Source organism: Oncorhynchus mykiss, chromosome 10 (assembly GCF_013265735.2).
Source record: "Oncorhynchus mykiss isolate Arlee chromosome 10, USDA_OmykA_1.1, whole genome shotgun sequence".
In the NCBI taxonomy this organism is placed as follows: domain Eukaryota; kingdom Metazoa; phylum Chordata; class Actinopteri; order Salmoniformes; family Salmonidae; genus Oncorhynchus; species Oncorhynchus mykiss.
Window position 1 is genome coordinate 30042228 of NC_048574.1, and position 22129 is coordinate 30064356.

Genomic DNA, 22129 nt, shown 5'->3' on the forward strand with positions numbered 1-22129 from the left:
TTTCACTTATAATTCACTGTGTCACAATTCCAGTTTGTCAGAAGTTTACATACACTAAGTAGACTGTGCCTTTAAACAGCATGGAAAATTCCAGAAAATTATGTCATGGCTTTAGAAGCTTCTGATAGGCTAATTGGCATCATTTGAGTCAATTTGAGGTGTACCTGTGGATGTATTTCAAGGCCTACCTTCAAACTCAGTGCCTCTTTGCTTGACATCATGGGAAAATCAAAATAAATCCAAGACCTCAGAAAAAAATGGTTCATCCGTGGGAGCAATTTCCAAATGCCTGAAGGTACCACGTTCATCTGTACAAACAATAGTACGTGAGTATAAACGCCATCGGACCACGCAGCCGTCATACCGTTCAGGAAGGAGAAGCGTTATATCTCCTGGAGATGAACATACTTTGGTGTGGAAAGGCCTCTCAGCAAGGAAGAAGCCACTGCTCCAAAACCGTCATAAAAAAGCCAGACTATGGTTTGCAACTGCACATGGGGACAAAGATTGTACTTTTTGGAGAAATGTCCTCTGGTCTGATGAAACAAAAATAGATCTGTTTGGCCATTATGACCATCATTATGTTGTGAGGAAAAAGGAGGCTTGCAAGCCGAAGAACACCATCCCAACCATGAAGCACGGGGGTGGCAGCATCATGTTGTGGGGGTGCTTTACTGCAGGAGGGACTGGTGCACTTCACAAAATAGATGCCATCATGAGGCAGGAAAATGATGTGGATATATTGAAGCAACATCTCAAGTCATCAGTCAGGAAGTTAAAGCTTGGTCGCAAATGGGTCTTCCAAATGGACAATGACCCCAAGCATTCTTCCAAAGTTGTGGCGAAATGGCTTAAGGACAACAAAGTCAATGTATTGGGGTGGCCATCACAAAGCCTTGACCTCAATCCTATAGAACATTTGTGGGCAGAACTGAAAACGTGTGTGTGTGAGCAAATAGACCTACAAACCTGACTCGGTTACACCAGCTCTGTCAGGAGGAATGGGCCAAAATTCACCCAATTTATTGTGGAAAGCTTGTGGAAGCCTAACTGAAATGTTAGACCCAAGTTAAACCATTTAAAGACAATGCTACCAAATACCAATTAAGTGTTTGTAAACTTCTGACCCACTGGGAATGTGATGAAATAAATAAAAGCTGAAATAAATCATTCTCTCTAGTATTATTCAGACATTTCACATTCTTAAAATAAAGTGGTGATCCTAACTGACCTAAGACACAGAATTTTTACTAGGATTAAAAGTTTGTGAAAAATTGTGAAAAACTGAGTTTAAATGTATTTGGCTAAGGTGTTTGTAAACTTCCGACTTCAACTGTATAGGCTATAACACTTTTCACAACAATATTCTCACACAAATTACTATGGTAAATCTCCCAGACAATCCTTCTGTAAATACAGTGCCTTGCGAAAGTATTCGGCCCCCTTGAACTTTGCGACCTTTTGCCACATTTCAGGCTTCAAACATAAAGATATAAAACTGTATTTTTTTGTGAAGAATCAACAACAAGTGGGACACAATCATGAAGTGGAACAACATTTATTGGATATTTCAAACTTTTTTAACAAATCCAAAACTGAAAAATTGGGCGTGCAAAATTATTCAGCCCCTTTACTTTCAGTGCAGCAAACTCTCTCCAGAAGTTCAGTGAGGATCTCTGAATGATCCAATGTTGACCTAAATGACTAATGATGATAAATACAATCTACCTGTGTGTAATCAAGGGTCCGTATGAATGCACCTGCACTGTGATAGTCTCAGAGGTCCGTTAAAAGCGCAGAGAGCATCATGAAGAACAAGGAACACACCAGGCAGGTCCGAGATACTGTTGTGAAGAAGTTTAAAGCCGGATTTGGATACAAAAATATTTCCCAAGCTTTAAACATCCCAAGGAGCACTGTGCAAGCGATAATATTGAAATGGAAGGAGTATTAGACCACTGCAAATCTACCAAGACCTGGTCGTCCCTCTAAATTTTCAGCTCAAGACTGATCAGAGATGCAGCCAAGAGGCCCATGATCACTCTGGATGAACTGCAGAGATCTACAGCTGAGGTGGGAGACTCTGTCCATAGGACAACAATCAGTCGTATATTGCACAAATCTGACCTTTATGGAAGAGTGGCAAGAAGAAAGCCATTTCTTAAAGATATCCATAAAAAGTGTTGTTTAAAGTTTGCCACAAGCCACCTGGGAGACACACCAAACATGTGGAAGAAGGTGCTCTGGTCAGATGAAACCAAAATTGAACTTTTTGGCAACAATGCAAAACGTTATGTTTGGCGTAAAAGCAACACAGCTGAAGACACCATCCCCACTGTCAAACATGGTGGTGGCAGCATCATGGTTTGGGCCTGCTTTTCTTCAGCAGGGACAGGGAAGATGGTTAAAATTGATGGGAAGATGGATGGAGCCAAATACAGGACCATTCTGGAAGAAAACCTGATGGAGTCTGCAAAAGACCTGAGACTGGGACGGAGATTTGTCTTCCAACAAGACAATGATCCAAAACATAAAGCAAAATCTACAATGGAATGGTTCAAAAATAAACATATCCAGGTGTTAGAATGGCCAAGTCAAAGTCCAGACCTGAATCCAATCGAGAATCTGTGGAAAGAACTGAAAACTGCTGTTCACAAATGCTCTCCATCCAACCTCACTGAGCTCGAGCTGTTTTGCAAGGAGGAATGGGAAAAAATGTCAGTCTCTCGATGTGCAAAACTGATAAAGACATAACCCAAGCGACTTACAGCTGTAATCGCAGCAAAAGGTGGCGCTACAAAGTATTAACTTAAGGGGGCTGAATAATTTTGCACGCCCAATTTTTCAGTTTTTGATTTGTTAAAAAAGTTTGAAATATCCAATAAATGTCGTTCCACTTCATGATTGTGTCCCACTTGTTGTTGATTCTTCACAAAAAAATACAGTTTTATATCTTTATGTTTGAAGCCTGAAATGTGGCAAAAGGTCGCAAAGTTCAAGGGGGCCGAATACTTTCGCAAGGCACTGTACTGTTGGAGGGGGTCAGGGTCACAGGCTGCTTTTATCACGTTCTGTGGGTGTTCAGCTCTTCACCAGTTCTGGGTTCAGGTTCAGCCCATTAGTGTACTGTAGACATTTCGGGAGTTTAATTATATAGTATGTATGTACTATATGGGCTCCTCTTCAGGTTGCAAACACTTACAGAAGATGGATAGGTCACTGCATATGAGAAACTTTAAGTCAGGCTGCTTGAGCCAGCTCATTTTTGTATGGTAGTAATCCTGTTTTATGAGGGGAATGTAAATACTGTTTACTTGATCCAATCCTATTTCAGATTCAGATGGAAAGATAAAACAGTCCTATGATATTTTTCAGCGATCATATTTCAAATAACACCAGTTAAAGTAACGGGAAAAAAATATTTGAAGTACTGCTTCAGTAGTTTTTTGGGGGATATCTGTACTTTACTTGAGTATTTATAGTTTTGACAATTTTTACTTTTTCTCCACTACATTCCTAAAGAAAATGTGTACTTTTTACTTCCATACATGTTCCCTGAAACCCAAAAGTACTTGTTACGTTTGGAATGCTCAGGCAGGACAACAATATGGTCCAATTCACATACCTATCAATATAACAAGTTGTCATCCCTACTGCCTCTGATCTGGCACTCACTAAACACAAATGTAATTTGTGTTTCTTTACGTAATAGTTGTACTGTATGTGTGTCTATAGTTTTGTTCAATGTTGTGTTAGTGTACATAAGTTGTTTTGTCTGAAACTTAGTTCCCATTGCTGCTGTTTGACCAGGTCTCTCTTGAAAAATAGATTCTATCTCAATGAGAAAAACCTGTTTGTAGATTGTCTCTGAATGTTGTGAGTGTGCCTCTGGCTGTCAGTGTAAAAAAAAAAAGACAACCGTGCCGTCTGGTTTGCTTAATATAAGGTATTTGATGTATATGTATATAATTTACATTAACTTTTCACCTTTACTCAAATATGACAATTGAGCCCCCCCCCCCCCCAAGAGTGTGCAAAGCTGTCATCAAGGCAAAGGGTGGCTACTTTGAAGAAGAAATTGGGGAGAAAAAAAACAGACAACCATAGTCATGGATAGCAAACTTGTAAATGGTAAGCCATACAAGGCGTATAGTAACAAGCCTTTATTTAAAGTAGGGTACAAAATCAAAATATTTTGTAAGGGAATGGTGAAAGACGACGGTTTGTGAACAAAACCATTCGACAAAACTAGGTCAAGCCGAATTCTAGCAAGTAACTTTAGCAACTCTAGCACAGTAGTTAACACATGATTATCTGTAAAATACAAAAGTTCAACTGTTTGTAAATTGTTTCTGAATGTTGTGTTCCTCTGGCTGTCAGTGTAAAAAATAAATCAACCGTGCTGTCTGGTTTGCTTAATATAAGGTATTTGATGTATATGTATATAATTTAATTTAAATGTTTACCGTTACTCCAATATGACAAATGAGCCCCCCCCCCCCCCCCCCCCCCAAGGCTGTCATCAAGGCAAAGGGTGGCTCCTTTGAAGAATATCAAATATAAAATCTATTTTGATTTACTTAACACTTTTGGGGTTACTACATGATTTCATGTGTTATTTCATAGTTGTGATGTCTTTACTATTATTCTACAATGTAGAAAATGGTAAAAAAAAAAAATTTAAAAACCCTTGAATGAGTATGTGTCAACTTTTGACTGGTCATATGTATTTTGGATCAATTGTGGTGAAAAATGTCTCCAAACAAAATGAATGCACAATAAAAAGCTTTGAATATACAACTTGCTACATTACTAGTGTTACCAGTTTGGAGTTTTGTATAAAAAGTTACGAAAATTCACCACATACACCAAAGCATAGAAAATAACTTTAATGCTCCATTCCCATACACTGCAGCTTTGGTTTGTTTTAATGAGTCAACAGGGGGCAGTAAAGGCTCATTAACAGGAATTCAGGTACAAAACAGTACTAACTGCCTGTGATCCTTATTTTTACGTTTGGTGTCAGGGAGTATTGAACTACATATCGTTGAACTTGTAATTTTACAATGTTGCAGTAGCTTGATCATTGAACTAAATGCAAATATTAGTGTTTTCAGTAGTGAATTACTTTCTCGCTATGCAGCGGTGTAGCTAAGTATTAGAACTACATTAGTTTTGCAAAAATAAAGTGTGTGAAGAAAGCAATTGGGATTTTTAGAACTAAGCCAAGATAAACCACAGCCTGTTGTTTCCAATGGGAGCAAATTAATCCTAGTGGGAGAGCCTATTGGCACGTTCTAGCATGTACATTACATTCAGGTAGCATAACCCCAGTGATCTCTTGCGATTTGTAGTTTGACTCTTCAGATTTCTTACAAAGTACATTTAGTTAAGACTAGTTGATTCCAGTGGGAATCAATTGGTAGCATGGTATACTGTGTTTTCAGAGTAGCTTCCACCACATTTCTTCCCCTTTTACCCACCATTGAAAACTAAATCCTAGTGGAGTTGATCTGACAGGAAAATAAACTGCCCCTGCCATCAGTGTGGCAGAGGTTGATTTGGAGCATGAGACTAGGAATAGAGTGGCTACATTGTCAACTACATCCCATGTAGACCAGATGGGTTGGGTCTCTCCAGCTTTAAAACTAGTGACGTAATACCATGGCAGAATTAATTTGACAAATCACTCAACCATCCTGCGATACATCGCCATAACTAGTGCCTTGGTAAGTAATTAGCGAGAAATGCTCATGACCACTCATAGGCGGCTTTATTTTGTACATCTTATAGCATGCCTTCACTGCAAGTGTGAATTAATGTACCATCTTCCTATACTTCATAAGTTCCATTGTTTTGTATCAGAACAGTTCAGAAATCTATAAAACACTGAAATTAATTGCATTCATTTAGCCTTTAATGACTTCAATAAAAAACAAACATGTGAAAAAACTGAACATTTGCCAGAACAGAAGCAGGGGAAACTTTTACTGTCCTCCCCTGAGACGCAGCACAAGGTGGAGGGTGGACTCTTTCTGGATGTTGTAGTCGGAGAGGGTGCGGCCATCTTCCAGCTGCTTGCCAGCGAAGATCAGACGCTGCTGGTCTGGGGGGATGCCCTCCTTGTCCTGGATCTTGGCCTTCACATTCTCAATGGTGTCACTGGGCTCCACTTCTAGTGTGATGGTTTTACCAGTGAGGGTCTTGACGAAGATCTGCATGCCTCCCCTGAGACGCAGCACAAGGTGGAGGGTGGACTCTTTCTGGATGTTGTAGTCGGAGAGGGTGCGGCCATCTTCCAGCTGCTTGCCAGCGAAGATCAGACGCTGCTGGTCTGGGGGGATGCCCTCCTTGTCCTGGATCTTGGCCTTCACATTCTCAATGGTGTCACTGGGCTCCACTTCTAGTGTGATGGTTTTACCAGTGAGGGTCTTGACGAAGATCTGCATGCCTCCCCTGAGACGCAGCACAAGGTGGAGGGTGGACTCTTTCTGGATGTTGTAGTCGGAGAGGGTGCGGCCATCTTCCAGCTGCTTGCCAGCGAAGATCAGACGCTGCTGGTCTGGGGGGATGCCCTCCTTGTCCTGGATCTTGGCCTTCACATTCTCAATGGTGTCACTGGGCTCCACTTCTAGTGTGATGGTTTTACCAGTGAGGGTCTTGACGAAGATCTGCATGCCTCCCCTGAGACGCAGCACAAGGTGGAGGGTGGACTCTTTCTGGATGTTGTAGTCAGAGAGGGTGCGGCCATCTTCCAGCTGCTTGCCAGCGAAGATCAGACGCTGCTGGTCTGGGGGGATGCCCTCCTTGTCCTGGATCTTGGCCTTCACATTCTCAATGGTGTCACTGGGCTCCACCTCAAGGGTGATGGTCTTGCCTGTGAGGGTCTTCACGAAGATCTGCATCTTCACACCTGAATAGATAGTGAAACTTAATCATTAAAGCGCACCACTGACATCCATTTCCGCAAGATGAAAACATTATACTTTGCTAGCTACTGGGATGAAGTAATACAACCAGAAAAATATTTGTATTGCATGCATTTACTTTCATGCAAGTCTGTCCAAAAGCATACGTAACAATTGTTTGAACTGCGTAGCGGTCGTTTGGCTTCTGAATTCGATCGGGCGCCATTTTGTCCAGCCAGCTAAAAATACTAATGAAACAGGCAGGGAGCAGGTCTCGAACCCTCGAAAAAAAGCATGCGCGTGCGGCAGAGTCGATTTCCGCGCTTATAAACCCAGGGTCGTTACAATACGTTAACGAAAGCAGGATAAAAATTGTGGAGAAAAAAAACGGACAACCATAGTCAGGGATAGCAAAATTGTAAATAAAGGCTTGTTACTATACTATGTATGGCTTAAGCCTTTATTTAAAGTAGGGTACAAAATCAAAATATTTTGTAAGGGAAGGGTGAAAGACGACGGTTGGTGAACAAAACCATTCGACAAAACTAGGTCAAGCCGAATTCTAGCAAGTAACGTTAGCAACTCTAGCACAGTAGTTAACACATGAATATCTGTAAAATACAAAAGTTCAACTAATATCAATATCGAATGTATCTACTTACGATTAACCTCGAGGTAAATGTAACGTACACGTCTTCTTAGAAACTGTTCTTGCTTCTGTGTTCAATATGATTCACGAAAGGCGCGGACACTTTATTTATACTAAGAAAACATTGCGACGTGGAAAAGCGTCATGTGACAATATCCATCCGCGATTGAAAATATAGTCCGTGCTTTAACCTTAAACTTACACTATACATTTAATTCATTAATTTTGATTCGATTAAATACACATATAACACATACACGAATGATCGATCGATTAGGAAAATATGATTTTAAAACAATTACTCTCGGCGGAGTTACATTTATTTAATGTGTGCTGAGATGTCTCTAGAAATTGCTAGAACCACCCACATCAAGAACCCCCTCCCCGTAAGTCTGTGATTGGACGCTTATATTGTTTGTCTGAACAACGATTGGTGGATACTGTGTCGGTAATGTGACTTTTTTCAAACCTGTCTGACTGTACCATGAACTGTGTCAACAACATTGATATGTTGGAAAAGCCAGCTACATAAAAAAACAAACGTGATTTGTGTCATTTGAGATTTGAGAAACTGTAAAAACAGTTTTAGGCTCAAATAATGATTTCATTTGTTTCCACGTCACAATCTTTTCTAGGTATAAATACAGTATCAGTGTTGAGGGATAATTAATGAAACAATGGAAACGTTTGACACTTCTTGTGTGTTATGCATGTGTTATGTCTCATCTCCTATTGATATAGGTCTACTCATATCAACACCAAGACACACCCTTCATTCACTCTTTAAGGCACAACCTGTTCAATACAATTATTTGCCAGTTGTCACATTTGTTTCATGTCAACATAATACATAGAGAGCAAATGTCATGGTATTTCCCAATCCTAAAAAAAATCCCAACATACTTCTTAATGTAGAGCAGAAACTTGTAGCATGAGGTCCAGCCTCCAGCATATGAGAACATGTTTCCCAGCTTTATCTGCACAAGTAAAGTATGTCAGGTTGAAGCTGACACTACTACCAGTACAGGCGTCTCTCTACCTTTATTGCTCTATAGAGCACCTCCATGAGAAATGAATGAGACATTCAGAGATATAAAGCAGAATGAGGAAGAAAAAAAAACATACAGACATGAAGGACCAAACTATTTTCAGACAGAACAACTTGAGGATTGTAATTTATTGGCTATTTACAGTGCATGGTAAATACAGGTTGCTTGGTAACACACCATAGTAACTAAATACTGGTTTGCCCCACAAGTAAGTGCGTATATTTTTTGAAGGCCAGATATATATTTTTAAATGAAATGAATTACATTGTTTCGACTTTGAACAACTCCTTTGACTCCTGATTCAGGATGAGATACAAATCAACCCAGTTCTAACCTTTATCATCCTTACCCAATAACCAATCTGGTTTGGATTGAATTTACACTATTGATTCAGTTGGTGAACGATTGCACCGTTGGAGGTCAGGTCCAAAGTTATACATTTGTTTATTCAGAATGAACAAGGCAGAAATTGTAAAACTGTGCTCCTTGGCTCTGCTTATCTGGATCCACTGCACTGTAAAAATTTTAACATTGTTGGGTCAGGGGCAGGGCTATGAAATGAATTCCACAGGCAGGGCCAACAGCTGCCTGACACCAGATTGTTGAGCCAGTTGGGTCCTGTAACAGCAGCAACTACTAAAACACAAGGCTGACATTTTCCATAACCTTCACAGTCTTTTCTTTTCATACATGATTTAACACGCTTTTCCTGTAGCTATAGTTCTTCTATTTTATTTCAAGAGGAGGCATAGAGATGGTCATACTGACCAAGCAGTTATCATCAGTTATTTTTAGGTGCACTGATTTTGCAGTGTGAAGGTTAAATTCATATACTGAGCACCATCTAGACTAACGACTTGACCTGAGCTGGACCACTGTAGTCCAAAACATGATTTTTATGTGTTTTATATATATTTCCACACTATGAGGTTGGGATAATACTGTGATATTGTGAAAATTATGATAATGCCCTTTTAGTGTAAGAGCTGTTTGAAAAGACTGCCTGAAATTTCAGCCTGTTTTGGAGGGATTGAGTTCTGACCTGCCAGACCACTCCCACAGTCCGAACAAAAATCTTGCTTTAGAAATTGTTCCTTGCTAAGAAGCTATTTTAGTGTCTTTTTGACATTTTTAATTGAAAACATTCACAGTAGGGTACTTCATTGTTACCCAGAAATGTTTTGATATTGAGATAAAAACAGCTGCATTAATTATAATATAATATTTGTGACATTATTGAATTCAAGCATTTTCATTTAAGTTTGATGAACAGTGTACCAACAGTCATTGAGCTGCTGAGGGCCTAGTTCGATATTCTACTTCCTTCCAGGAACTCCGTAACTGGCCAACTGAACAATATATTGAGGGCAAAGAGTGGTCTGGTTTAGGTCAGTCACAGTATTCCCATGCGGATACACAGCAGCATTGTGGACTGTTGGTTCTTCATGTGACTCAATCCCAGCGCGTGATCTCCACGTCACTCTTTCCTCAGGACTGGTTGAGCTTCACTGGAATGTGGTTGTGCAAGCCTCCTGTACTTTGCAACCCAGTCTGACTGTTTATAATTATGGGAAGGAGGACAAGTTTTCATGCAAAACATGTTCCATAAGTCTCTGTTGAGCACTGTATATAAAGAGCTGCTTCAGCAGTGTTGTGATTTGAGAAAGTGTAAATTATTTTAGAAAATATGAGAAGCGATTTCAAACAGACAGACATATGTCAATATACGATTATTGTGTGCTACAATAACCACAGCCCTTTTTACACAAGGTTATTTTATAATAACCCTCTACTCGATGAGATTATCTTTATAAAAGGGATAGTTAACCCAAATTACAAAATTACATATTGGTTTCCTTACTCTGAAAGCAGTCAATGGATAAGGTAAGACAGCAATCCATGATTTGGTTTTATTTCCCTGGCATGGTTTCCAAGTCATATTAAAAATAAAACATTACTTGTCTCATGCCTTGTAAACAACAGGTGTAGACTAACAGCGAAATGCTTACTTTAAATCTTTATTTTTGGAAAAGTTTAAGATAAAAGGCCAGCATCCCGGAGTCGCCTCTTCACTGTTGACTGGTGTTTTGCAGGTACTATTTACTGAGGCTGCCAGTTGAGGACTTATGAGGCATCTGTTTCTGAAACTAGACACTCTAATGTACTTATCCTCTTACTAAGTTGTGCACCGGGGCCTCCCACTCCTCTTTCTATTCTGGTTAGAGCCAGTTTGCACTGTTCTGTGAAGGGAGTAGCACACAGCGTTGTACTAGATCTTCAGTTTCGTGGCAATTTCTCACATGGAATAGCTTTCTTTTCTCAGAACATGGATAGACTGACAAGTTTCAGAAGAAGGGTCTTTGTTTCTGGCCATTTTGAGCCTGTAATTCAACCCACAAATACTGATGTTCCAGATACTCAACTAGTCTAAAGATGGCCAGTTTTATTGCTTCTTTAAATCAGACTTTTGTCCATTTTAGAATAAGGCTGTAATGTAACACAATGTGGAAAAAGTGAAGGGGCCTGAATATTTTCCAAATGCACTGTAATTACATACTGTGCAATTTGCATATTCTAATAAAATATTTCAGAGAATTTTTATTATATTATATTTAAGTATTATATTTTTGTCGACATTCAACTGGTAAAAGTTGATTGTGATATGATTATGGGAAGACAATTACCCTATGAGGGTGTGGTGGCTAGCCTTAAGCAACATGTCTATGAAAAACACTGATCATTGACATATTTTAAGGAGACTGTGAAACTAGGATATCTACAGTAAATGGTTCATGGAGGAAAAGAGGCTTTAGGTAAGCTAGTGAAAATGAGAGGGGAGAATAGTATGCAGCTTTGCTAACAAGCTTTAGAATCACATTGAGGCTTATCTCTCCCGCTCAACACCGAACCCAGAGTACCAATGTGAAAGCACACTTGAAGGTCTGGGTGTGGCATGTTTACAGCTAATCAACTAGTGAAAAAACATCCCTCTCCCAACAATTCTCATCATTAAATCAAAGGGTCCTGGCAGAAATCAGCTGTCAGAGCAGCTTACAGATCATTGCACCTGAACATAGCCCACTTGTAAATAGCTCATCCAACTACCTCATCCCCATATTGTTCTTTTTTTAAATTTTCTCCGCTGCACCCCAGTATCTCTACTTGCACATTCATCTTCTGCACATCTATCACTCCAGTGTTTAATTGCTAAATTGTAATTACTTCACCACTACGGCCAATTTGTTGCCTTACCTTCCTAATCTCACCTCATTTGCACACACTGTATATAGACTTTTCTATTGTGTTATTGACTGTATGTTTGTTTATTCCATGTGTAACTCTGTATTGTTGTTTGTGTCGCACTGCTTTGCTTTATCTTGGCCAGGTCGCAGTTGTAAATGAGAACTTGTTCTCAACTGGCCTACCTGGTTAAATAAAGGTGAAATTATAAAAACTAAAATTCTAATGAACAGGTTGATCTCACATCCTATAGTAATAGAAATGTGACATCTCTCTCGTCTGTTCCCTAGATTAAGGGAAAGGAGGACAGGGTATAGAGTGGTAAATGGTTTGGTTTGTTCAAAACAGTGATCAAGAAAGTCATTCTATAGGTCTAATAACACTTAAAACATGCAATATTTTCTACTGTGAGCCATAATGTATCTAGTAATAGCAGTAACTACTTAATTTACAATTAATTCACAAATAATAGTCAAGATCCAGACAGCTGGGTTCAAGGGTCTGAATATTATGTAAGAGGAAGGTTTGAATCAGACGTCATGCAGATGGAGCCAAGATGGAGTTAACGAGAGAGAGAGAGAGAGAGAGAGAGAGAGAGAGAGAGAGAGATCTGCCCATCTGCTACATTAAGAGGAGTTTAAAAGTTGGACCCTGGCCTGAGCAGTGCAAAGCTTTAGGAGGGGCTATGATGATGTGGTTCCACTATCTTACAAAGGCCAAAGCCATAAAGTGTTGGCGGAAACACAAGTGTAACAGAGGAGGGGGTTGTTGTATGGCAATAGATTCACATCCAGTCGGGAGAAAGGGACAAATGGCGACTGATGAAGGGGAGTTATAGGTCCACTTGTAAAATGCCCTCTGTCTTTTATTATTGAAATTGTGAATAGGCTGACTAATAATAAAGTTCCTGCAGAATCTTTAGGTACTTCATTCATATTCAGTCTATTTACAATTACAGGAATATCACCCAGTTTGTTGTGTCCCCATCTACTCCCTACTGCCACCAGCTGACTAAGTGCAAGTGACACACACTATTTTCAACACTAGATGGCGGTATTTTCTTAGGCTCCAGTTCCAACTACACTGCTTTAGATCAGTTCTCCCTTGTTGTCCTTACGAGCTTATACGTGTACCAGTTTAGATTTGTAGTTCAAAACTCTGTTTACCAACATGCAACATATCATGTAACTGATGCAAATGGTTTTAGATGTGTCATTTCTGATCGGGGCTTGGTCAAGGGCTCGGTCAAATAAAAAATACTCACCATCTGGTACTTCCCAGTAGAAGTGAGATAGCTGTTGGGAGGGGCAAGAAAAAAAACAGTAGCTATTGAGGACTAAGCAGACAAACTTTGACTTGCAAGAAAATCCTACACATAGGCTTACTTGCCCCAGGTTTTCCTATGAAACAAATAGTTAAATAAAATCTGGACTGGGAACTAATTACATTGCCAAAGTTCTGGGCAGTGAAAGACTTTGTATGAGTGAACAATACACAATAATTATCAGGACACAGTATGGCCCTTCCAGCCATATTAAACCTGAAGGTTCCGTTTCCCTGGCTGCAGCTCAAATGGGTAAAAGGTCAACATCTTTAAGCCTTCACAAGGGAAAGTAGCAAGGCAGCAAAGTAACCTCTGAAATGTTAGGAATAAGATAATATGCAATTGGGGATGGTTGTCAACCTGTTGATGTTTCCTAATGAATTGTCATGTTGTTCATGGTAATTTATGGATGGATTATGGTCTCTGGATGATCCATGTCATATTTCACAGTCGCTACAGTAACTCTCCCTCTCCTCTCCCACTCTCATCGGTGACTGAAAGCTAGAGAACTCTTCACTTCTCCTCTTCCCTGTTCAGTACAGGATCTCATTGGAGACTTTATCCAAGTTGACGAAATACAGATGGCCTTATACATACAGTGCCTTGCGAAAGTATTCGACCCCCTTGAACTTTGCGACCTTTTGCCACATTTCAGGCTTCAAACATAAAGATATAAAACTGTATTTTTTTGTGAAGAATCAACAACAAGTGGGACACAATCTTGAAGTGGAACGATATTTATTGGATATTTAAAACTTTTTTAACAAATCAAAAACTGAAAAATTGGGCGTGCAAAATTATTCAGCCCCTTTACTTTCAGTGCAGCAAACTCTCTCCAGAAGTTCAGTGAGGATCTCTGAATGATCCAATGTTGACCTAAATGACTAATGATGATAAATACAATCCACCTGTGTGTAATCAAGTCTTCGTATAAATGCACCTGCACTGTGATAGTCTCAGAGGTCCGTTAAAAGCGCAGAGAGCATCATGAAGAACAAGGAACACACCAGGCAGGTCCGAGATACTGTTGTGAAGAAGTTTAAAGCCGGATTTGGATACAAAAAGATTTCCCAAGCTTTAAACATCCCAAGGAGCACTGTGCAAGCGATAATATTGAAATGGAAGGAGTATCAGACCACTGCAAATCTACCAAGACCTGGCCGTCCCTCTAAACTTTCAGCTCATACAAGGAGAAGACTGATCAGAGATGCAGCCAAGAGGCCCATGATCACTCTGGATGAACTGCAGAGATCTACAGCTGAGGTGGGAGACTCTGTCCATAGGACAACAATCAGTCGTATATTGCACAAATCTGGCCTTTATGGGAGAGTGGCAAGAAGAAAGCCATTTCTTAAAGATATCCATAAAAAGTGTTGTTTAAAGTTTGCCACAAGCCACCTGGGAGACACACCAAACATGTGGAAGAAGGTGCTCTGGTCAGATGAAACCAAAATTGAACTTTTTGGCAACAATGCAAAACGTTATGTTTGGCGTAAAAGCAACACAGCTGAACACACCATCCCCACTGTCAAACATGGTGGTGGCAGCATCATGGTTTGGGCCTGCTTTTCTTCAGCAGGGACAGGGAAGATGGTTAAAATTGATGGGAAGCTGGATGGAGCCAAATACAGGACCATTCTGGAAGAAAACCTGATGGAGTCTGCAAAAGACCTGAGACTGGGACGGAGATTTGTCTTCCAACAAGACAATGAATCAAAACATAAAGCAAAATCTACAATGGAATGGTTCAAACATAAACATATCCAGGTGTTAGAATGGCCAAGTCAAAGTCCAGACCTGAATCCAATCGAGAATCTGTGGAAAGAACTGAAAACTGCTGTTCACAAATGCTCTCCATCCAACCTCACTGAGCTCGAGCTGTTTTGTAAGGAGGAATGGGAAAAAATGTCAGTCTCTCGATGTGCAAAACTGATAGAGACATACCCCAAGCGACTTACAGCTGTAATCGCAGCAAAAGGTGGCGCTACAAAGTATTAACTTAAGGGGGCTGAATAATTTTCCAATTTTTCAGTTTTTGATTTGTTAAAAAAGTTTGAAATATCCAATAAATGTCGTTCCACTTCATGATTGTGTCCCACTTGTTGTTGAATCTTCACAAAAAAATACAGTTTTATATCTTTATGTTTGAAGCCTGAAATGTGGCAAAAGGTCGCAAAGTTCAAGGGGGCCGAATACTTTCGCAAGGCACTGTACACTTCCACAATGTTTTTTTTTAAAACCAAGAGACAAAAATAAATCTCCATACAGCAAATCCTGAGGATTTGGCATGGTGGAGAAAACGGTGTGCATCACTTGTGGGTCTAAGTCTAATGGGAATCATGGGATGTGATCTGGACAACACAAACTCATCTTTCCAGACAAGAGATGAGGTCTGGGTGTTGGAGGAGAGCCATGGAGGCTCAGCTCAGAACAACCTGGTCTCGGAGCATTTCATATTATTATGTACGTAAATCACATGGCATGTATTCATTTATGAATTTCGTATTATATGTTACGAATTTGCAGAGTACAATATGTTACGAATTTGCTAAATGTATGATGTGTTACGAATTCTACCTAGGTGGCTAACGTTACCTTTGGGTTGCTAGACATTCATGTTATACACCCACCCATTCACCCTGACCTTGCCTTAAGTAATCATCTATCTTATATAACCATACCAAATGTAACATATCATACTATTTCAGTGTTTTCTTTACTCACTGTGTAAACCTTACTGTACTGTAATGTAGCTACGTACACATCACAATAATTCCTGAGGGAACCCAAAACCAAATCTCCTGTGCGCGCTGGCCAGCTACTACATTTTTAACATCTATTAGTTTATCATCACGGGAGACTATGACACGACCAAACATTCTTAATTTCATTTCACAATAGTTTGATGCAACTGTTGGATTGGTGTCCTCTCCAGTTCTCCTCTCTCATTCGCTAGTTCTCCTCCCTACTCTCGTTAGGAAGTGATTTTATGTGGGTTTCTGAGAGCAGGGCCATCTGCAGATTCAGCGGTGGAGTGTGGGTTTGGTCGACCTCTCAACTATGCAAAAATGTGTTTTTGTATGTGTGTGTGTGTTTATATGGGGGTGGGGGGAGGGAGGTTAATGTGTGCCGAGATGTTTAGCATGTGGTGTGTGTATGCTTTATAATTATGGAGTCTAGGAATGTAGCCTACAGGGCTGGTTCCTGGCATAGGTCCTGGATCTGTGGACAATATGTGTTTCCTAGAGTACTTCCCTTGGGACAGCATGTGCTTGCCACAAACGGATCAAAAACACACTATTAACATACAATTAAATCTAAAGGACACACACAGGTCCGCCTTACAATGACGGACAGTGTTTTAAGGACATAGTCTAGTCTAGTTCGTACCTGATAGCCTTGTAGATGGCAGTGTGATTGCTATGGCCACTCCTCTTCCATCGAAGGTCAGCACCTGAAACAACAAAAGTGTACATTTGAAGATACTTTATGCCATAACATAAGATAGCTATTAAATATCAATGTGAAATGTAGGCTATATGCAAAATAAATACATTGAACAAAAATATTAAACCTAACTTGCAACAATTTCAAAGACATTACTGAGTTAAATTCATTAAGGCCTAATCTACAAACATGGTTTGTCAACTATTTAATAATTTCTGTATCTGTTGGTCACAAAAAAAGTAGGGGGGTTGGATCAGAAAACCAGTCAGCATCTGGTGTGACCATCATTTGCCTCATGCAGCGCGACACATCTCCTTTGCATAGAGTTGATCAAGCTGTTGATTGTAGCCTGTGGAATGTTGTCCCACTCCTCTTCAATGGCTGTGCAAAGTTGCTGGATATTGGCGAGAACTGGAGCACTCTGTTGTACAAATTGTGTACAGATCGTGCATTATCATGCTGAAACATGAGGTGATTGTGGCGGATGAATGGCAAGACAATGGGCCTCAGGATCTCATCACGGTATCTCTGTGCATTCAAATTGCCATTGATAAAATGCCCCACTGCCACTATGGGACACTCTGTTCACAACGATGACATCAGCAAACCGCTTGCCCACACGTCGCCATACATGCTGTCTGCCATCTACCTAGTACAGTTGAAACTGGGATTCATCCATAAAGAGCACACTTCTCCAGCGTGCCAGTGGCCATCGAAGTTGAGCATTTGCACACTGAAATCGGTTAACCTGACAGCGCTAAACTGCAGTCAGGTCAAGACCCTGGTGAGAACAACGAGCACACAGATGAGAATCATACAGTTACATAGAGATATTATTTTTGATGATATCGTACTGTATCATTTTTGACTATATCACAATATAACTTGTGCTAGTTTGGTGTAGCTGCACCAAAACTCCAGCATTTTTTATTCAGAGCTTGTTCTCCATCGTTTTCAGCACTTTTATTTCCATGACTGATTAAAACTCGTTTTCTCATGGCTCTCTCTTGTCCCTCTGCAGAAGACATATGGTGAGTAATATGTTTGGAACATCGAATCGCAATAAAATCACAGTATAGAATCGCAATACATATCGCATCGGCACCTAGGGTCGTGATAATTTCGTATTGTGAGGTTCCTGGCAATGCCCAGCCCTACTTGGAAGAGAAAAATATATATAATTACACATATAAACACCAGTTTCTAGAAATATTTGTTGTTGTCAAAGCAAACAGATAATAACAATGGCTTCCAAGAGGGGAGAGAGGTGGATATCTGCTCATTCTTTGCTTATTCTAGGCTTGGACTTAACATGCTAAACACTCTAACAGCAGTAAAACAATAGGATGAATAGGTTATATTATGGGAAAAGTGAAATATGATATTTCTGTAGTCTCTTTTATGATCTAGTTCATTTTTGTGCATTATCCTTAACAGGATGGGGAAGAAATAACCATCTAATAGATTTTTGTCTTTGATTGAAAAAAAAAAAACACAGATCAGTGGGATAGCCTACACTGAGATGCTTGGTTCTTAAGTGAAACTGCTAGCATCCTGCTGTGCCCTCTCATGCTTATTTATTTATCTATCTGTGAAAGACTGCATTCAGCTTTTGTCAGAATACTAATGGTTGAGTACAGACATATTTTTTGTTAAGATCTCAATTCCCAAATTCCTTTTGGTAAATGTCCTGTAACGAGTAAACATGCCAACAATGACCCGAGCTCCAACCAGCACCACAACCACATTCTGTTGCTGCAGACGGCAGCCATGTTGTTCCTGAGAGATGTTTACATGTAGCCAAGTCCCAGATCAGTTTGGCCGTCTTGCCAACTCCTATGCTCATTGCCATTATTTTGCATGACAATGACTATAGAAGTTGACCAGACAGACAGCACAAACCAATCTGGAATTATGCTAATTTACGTGTAATGTGGGGTTAATACCAAGAAAGAAAGACATGGCCCTCTTTCATTTCATTATTGGATCTTGGGAAGCCTGTGAGAGACATACGCAGATACAAAGCACTATTGACAATGATCAGAAAAATGTGGTGCAAAAACCGATACACACAACAGTCTGCACAAATTTTCTAGCATTTTTCAGGATGAGAAATAATAGTGTGATTCAGTGATGAGTTGGTCATCATACCAGGTTGATGGAGTGTGCTCTGATGTGCTTCAGGATTAGAGAGGAGGCCATTGAGATGCTCCATTCTACATTGGGATCGTCTGGCAGATCTCCGAAAGATGAAGAGGGGAAAATGTTACGAGTTACACTGGGGCTCTGGTTGAAAGTACGAACAAATTTGAAAATGTATGCACTCACTCACTCACTAAGTCGCTCTGGATAAGAGCATCTGCTAAATGACAAATGAAAGTAGTGCATTATATAGGGAATAGGGTGCCATTTGGGACATATGCAGTATTAACAGAGGCCTATGCAGGCCCTTCTCTCCCTGACTAGAATACTGCAGCACACCAACAAACCAAAACAACAATTTAACAAAATGGTGGCCCAGTTTTAGAATTAAAAGTTTGTTTTTGCCACTGAACCACACCGCTGGATTTACCAAATGTAGCCAACTTCTTACTATGCAGAATATTCACACACTAGAAAATGTGTTCTTTCACATTTCACTTACCCCTACCTACATGTTCAAATTACATTGATTAACCGGTACCCCCGCACATTGACTTGGTACCGGTACCCCTGTATATAGTCTCGTTATTGTAATTTTATTGTGTTACTTTTAATTATTTTTTTTACTTTAGTTTATTTGGTAAATATTTTCTTAACTCTTTCTTAAACTGCATTGTTGGTTAAGGGCTGGTAAGTAAGCATTTCACAGTAAGGTCTACCTACACCTGTTGTATTCAACGCATGTGACAAATACATTTTGTTTGATTAGATTTATGCCAGCCAGGGTATATTGTGGCTGTGAGGTTAGGGGTCAGTGGAGCCTTAGCATATCCTGGCTGACGCAACCGACGTGACTCACAGCGCACGGAGAGCTTTGACCACAGTGGTCTGGAAAGGAGGCTGTTTGTTAATGCAATATTTACTCAGTAATTGTGCAACAGGTTTGATTGGTTCTCTGAAATGTAATTTTTTTCTCAGGGGTTGAGACCTCTCGTTGTTTGGATTTGAAAATTCAACCATTGTAATTTAAACGGCCGGCGCTTGGGGGCTGTGTGTGGCTGGGTGTTTGAGTGATAAAGACACAGAGGCGAACCAAACAGTAAAAGCACAGCCCCCATTATTGTCGACACATTGTGCCGACAACATCATAGAGTCATTCCAGACTCTGAAGTCAGGAGGACAGAGTTTTAGGTGTTAGCTAGACTAGCCTTGGCATCCTATTATCTGAAACTACAGCCCAGCGAGAAAAAATACCATAATAGCTACATCACATACACAGCACTGGGTTCAAATAGTATTCAACCCTTTTCAAATACTTTAGATGTGCTTCATTGAGCCATAGAATTTCTAAACCCAGAGGCGTAACATCGCAAGACTTCCGGGAACGCTTGCAAAACCAGGCGGAGGTTTAAGACCTCAATGAGAAGTGAAAAATTCTTAGTTGATTTTCTCAAAATCTAAAAGGCACAAGCTAGATTTGGGCCATTGTAGTAAGTAGTTGAACATATTACTCCAACCACGTGAGTGACAAACTGACATATTTTCATTTTTGTAAAAAAACAACAACTTTATATTGAAGGAGTGCCTTTGATTTGATGGCCTGTACATGCACAGTTTGGTGTGAGATGACAAGTGGCAAGATTGGTAGACTTTAGAGAAGCAAGCAATTACTAAATGTACTGAATAAGACTCACATTCCTTTCAATCTCTTATCCAGATTTTTACAGAGAAGCATATTTTGTTTCTTAAAAAAACAAAAATCTTACATAGAATTAAGCATTATGATTATGGCTCAGATTGCAGGAAAAAGCTGTTTCAGGTGTCAGAAAATTGCTAAAATTCTCCAATTTGCAGATGTGAGGCCTAACCCATATTTCTGACCACCCCCCATCCTTCCTTACATACTTAATGCACATTCAGATTTTTGGGATGCATGGTCCCTGCCTGACACAATGGAACCAATGGAATAGACCCAAAAAGTGCAAACCCACCCATCTCAAGGCAGAATCAATCAAGCAGTCATCGTATTTGAAAGATTTCAAAAACTATTTGGACCCAGGTCTGAATCTCACAATTTCCTGAGCTACCCAAGTCTGTCCATCAGACAACCTGATCACTCAACACACCATCTATCTATGGGGGGGCACTCATTGGCTAAATGTTGATCACTCTCACAGCTTCCCCCCTCCCTCTTTCTCTCTTGCACACTTTCCCTCGCTCTCACTCCCATTAATTCTCTCTCTTGCGCTCATGTAGTCTTTCATTCCTCTCTCCTGCCTCGCTCTCCCTCCAGAGACATCAAACATTAAAAAGAGAGAGAGGCAGTGGAGCATGTCAAGAATGATTCCGACACACTCGGGTCGACGCAGTTCAGATGAAAACAAGGCAGGAGGAGGCAGTACAGTTTCTCTCTCTCGCTCTCTGGTTAGCCATTTCTCTGCTAGCAATATGTTGATATGAACCACAAGAATAGGAGGTTTGACTGGTGCAAAATGGATGCACAGGGCTAATAGAACGCATGATGACATTGGACGTACTTGGTTAAAAAACACAACCACAGCTCAACCTCGGGGAACCATATGAGAGAGAGAGAGCAAGAGGGCGGTTGTGTCGAGAAAGAAAGGGTAGACACTGGACAGACGGCAATGAACTGATGTCTTGTACATTTTGAAATGAGGATGGGGGGCAGAGCTGATTGGGTAGAGGGTGAAAAGAGGTTGTCCCACCTCCCCTTGGTTCTTCACAATGGGGCTGGACAGTTGTTCCTGTGGAGGGGCTGATGGATCAGGACACAAATCAAATGCCTGCCCGTGCTATGGGGGTCAGGCCTTAGAGTTGCTGTGTCACAGGGATGGGGGCTGGATGCAGAGGGCTGGGGGACATGGGGAGTATTGTGGGTTTGAAGTAGTCTGCACTCCTACATCATTATGATGATTATGGTTATATGTTCCATGTTGTCTTATGTTTTGGACTTTGGTCCAAAGCATTAATACATGGCTATTAGGTTAGTATGCATGGAGGCACAATGTGGAAAAAAGTCAAGCGTGACATACATTTTGACATTTCCTCTGGTTGCAAAGGCGTGAAACGTCGAACAATAATGTTCGGCTTCACAACCACATCTCCAATAACAAGGCTTGCAAATAACACTAAAACACATCATCAGTTTTAATCCTCACATACCCTTCACAGCTATTGTCTATTTGTTGTAAAATGTTGCATTGAAATGCAAATTAACCTTCCTGTTCTTCCACAAGCCTGTAAAAAAAGAAGTAAGATTCAGTTTTTACCCAGGCAACCGTAGCTAAGCAAGAGGTCAAGGAGAATAAAAAAAGAAAAATTAACAAAAGACAGATGATCTACCTGACCT

General features: G+C 40.3%; 1 protein-coding gene across 2 annotated transcripts; it reads right to left on the reverse strand.

Moving 5' to 3' along the window:
• Window positions 1-5895: 5895 nt before the first annotated feature.
• LOC110533627 (polyubiquitin-B) lies at window positions 5896-7720 on the reverse strand. 2 transcript variants are annotated; one of them, XM_036990036.1, is made up of 3 exons: window positions 7571-7720; window positions 6224-6913; window positions 5902-5995 (listed from the first exon to the last, which is right to left on the reverse strand). In XM_036990036.1, exons 2-3 carry the CDS (start codon window positions 6903-6905, stop codon window positions 5988-5990), a joined length of 690 nt encoding a protein of 229 aa, XP_036845931.1. In that variant the 5' UTR covers window positions 6906-6913; window positions 7571-7720; the 3' UTR covers window positions 5902-5987. The 2 variants fall into 2 exon arrangements, with proteins under 2 accessions (XP_021473704.2, XP_036845931.1); XM_021618029.2 differs by having other exon boundaries at window positions 5896-6913.
• Between the last annotated feature and the right edge of the window lie 14409 nt (window positions 7721-22129).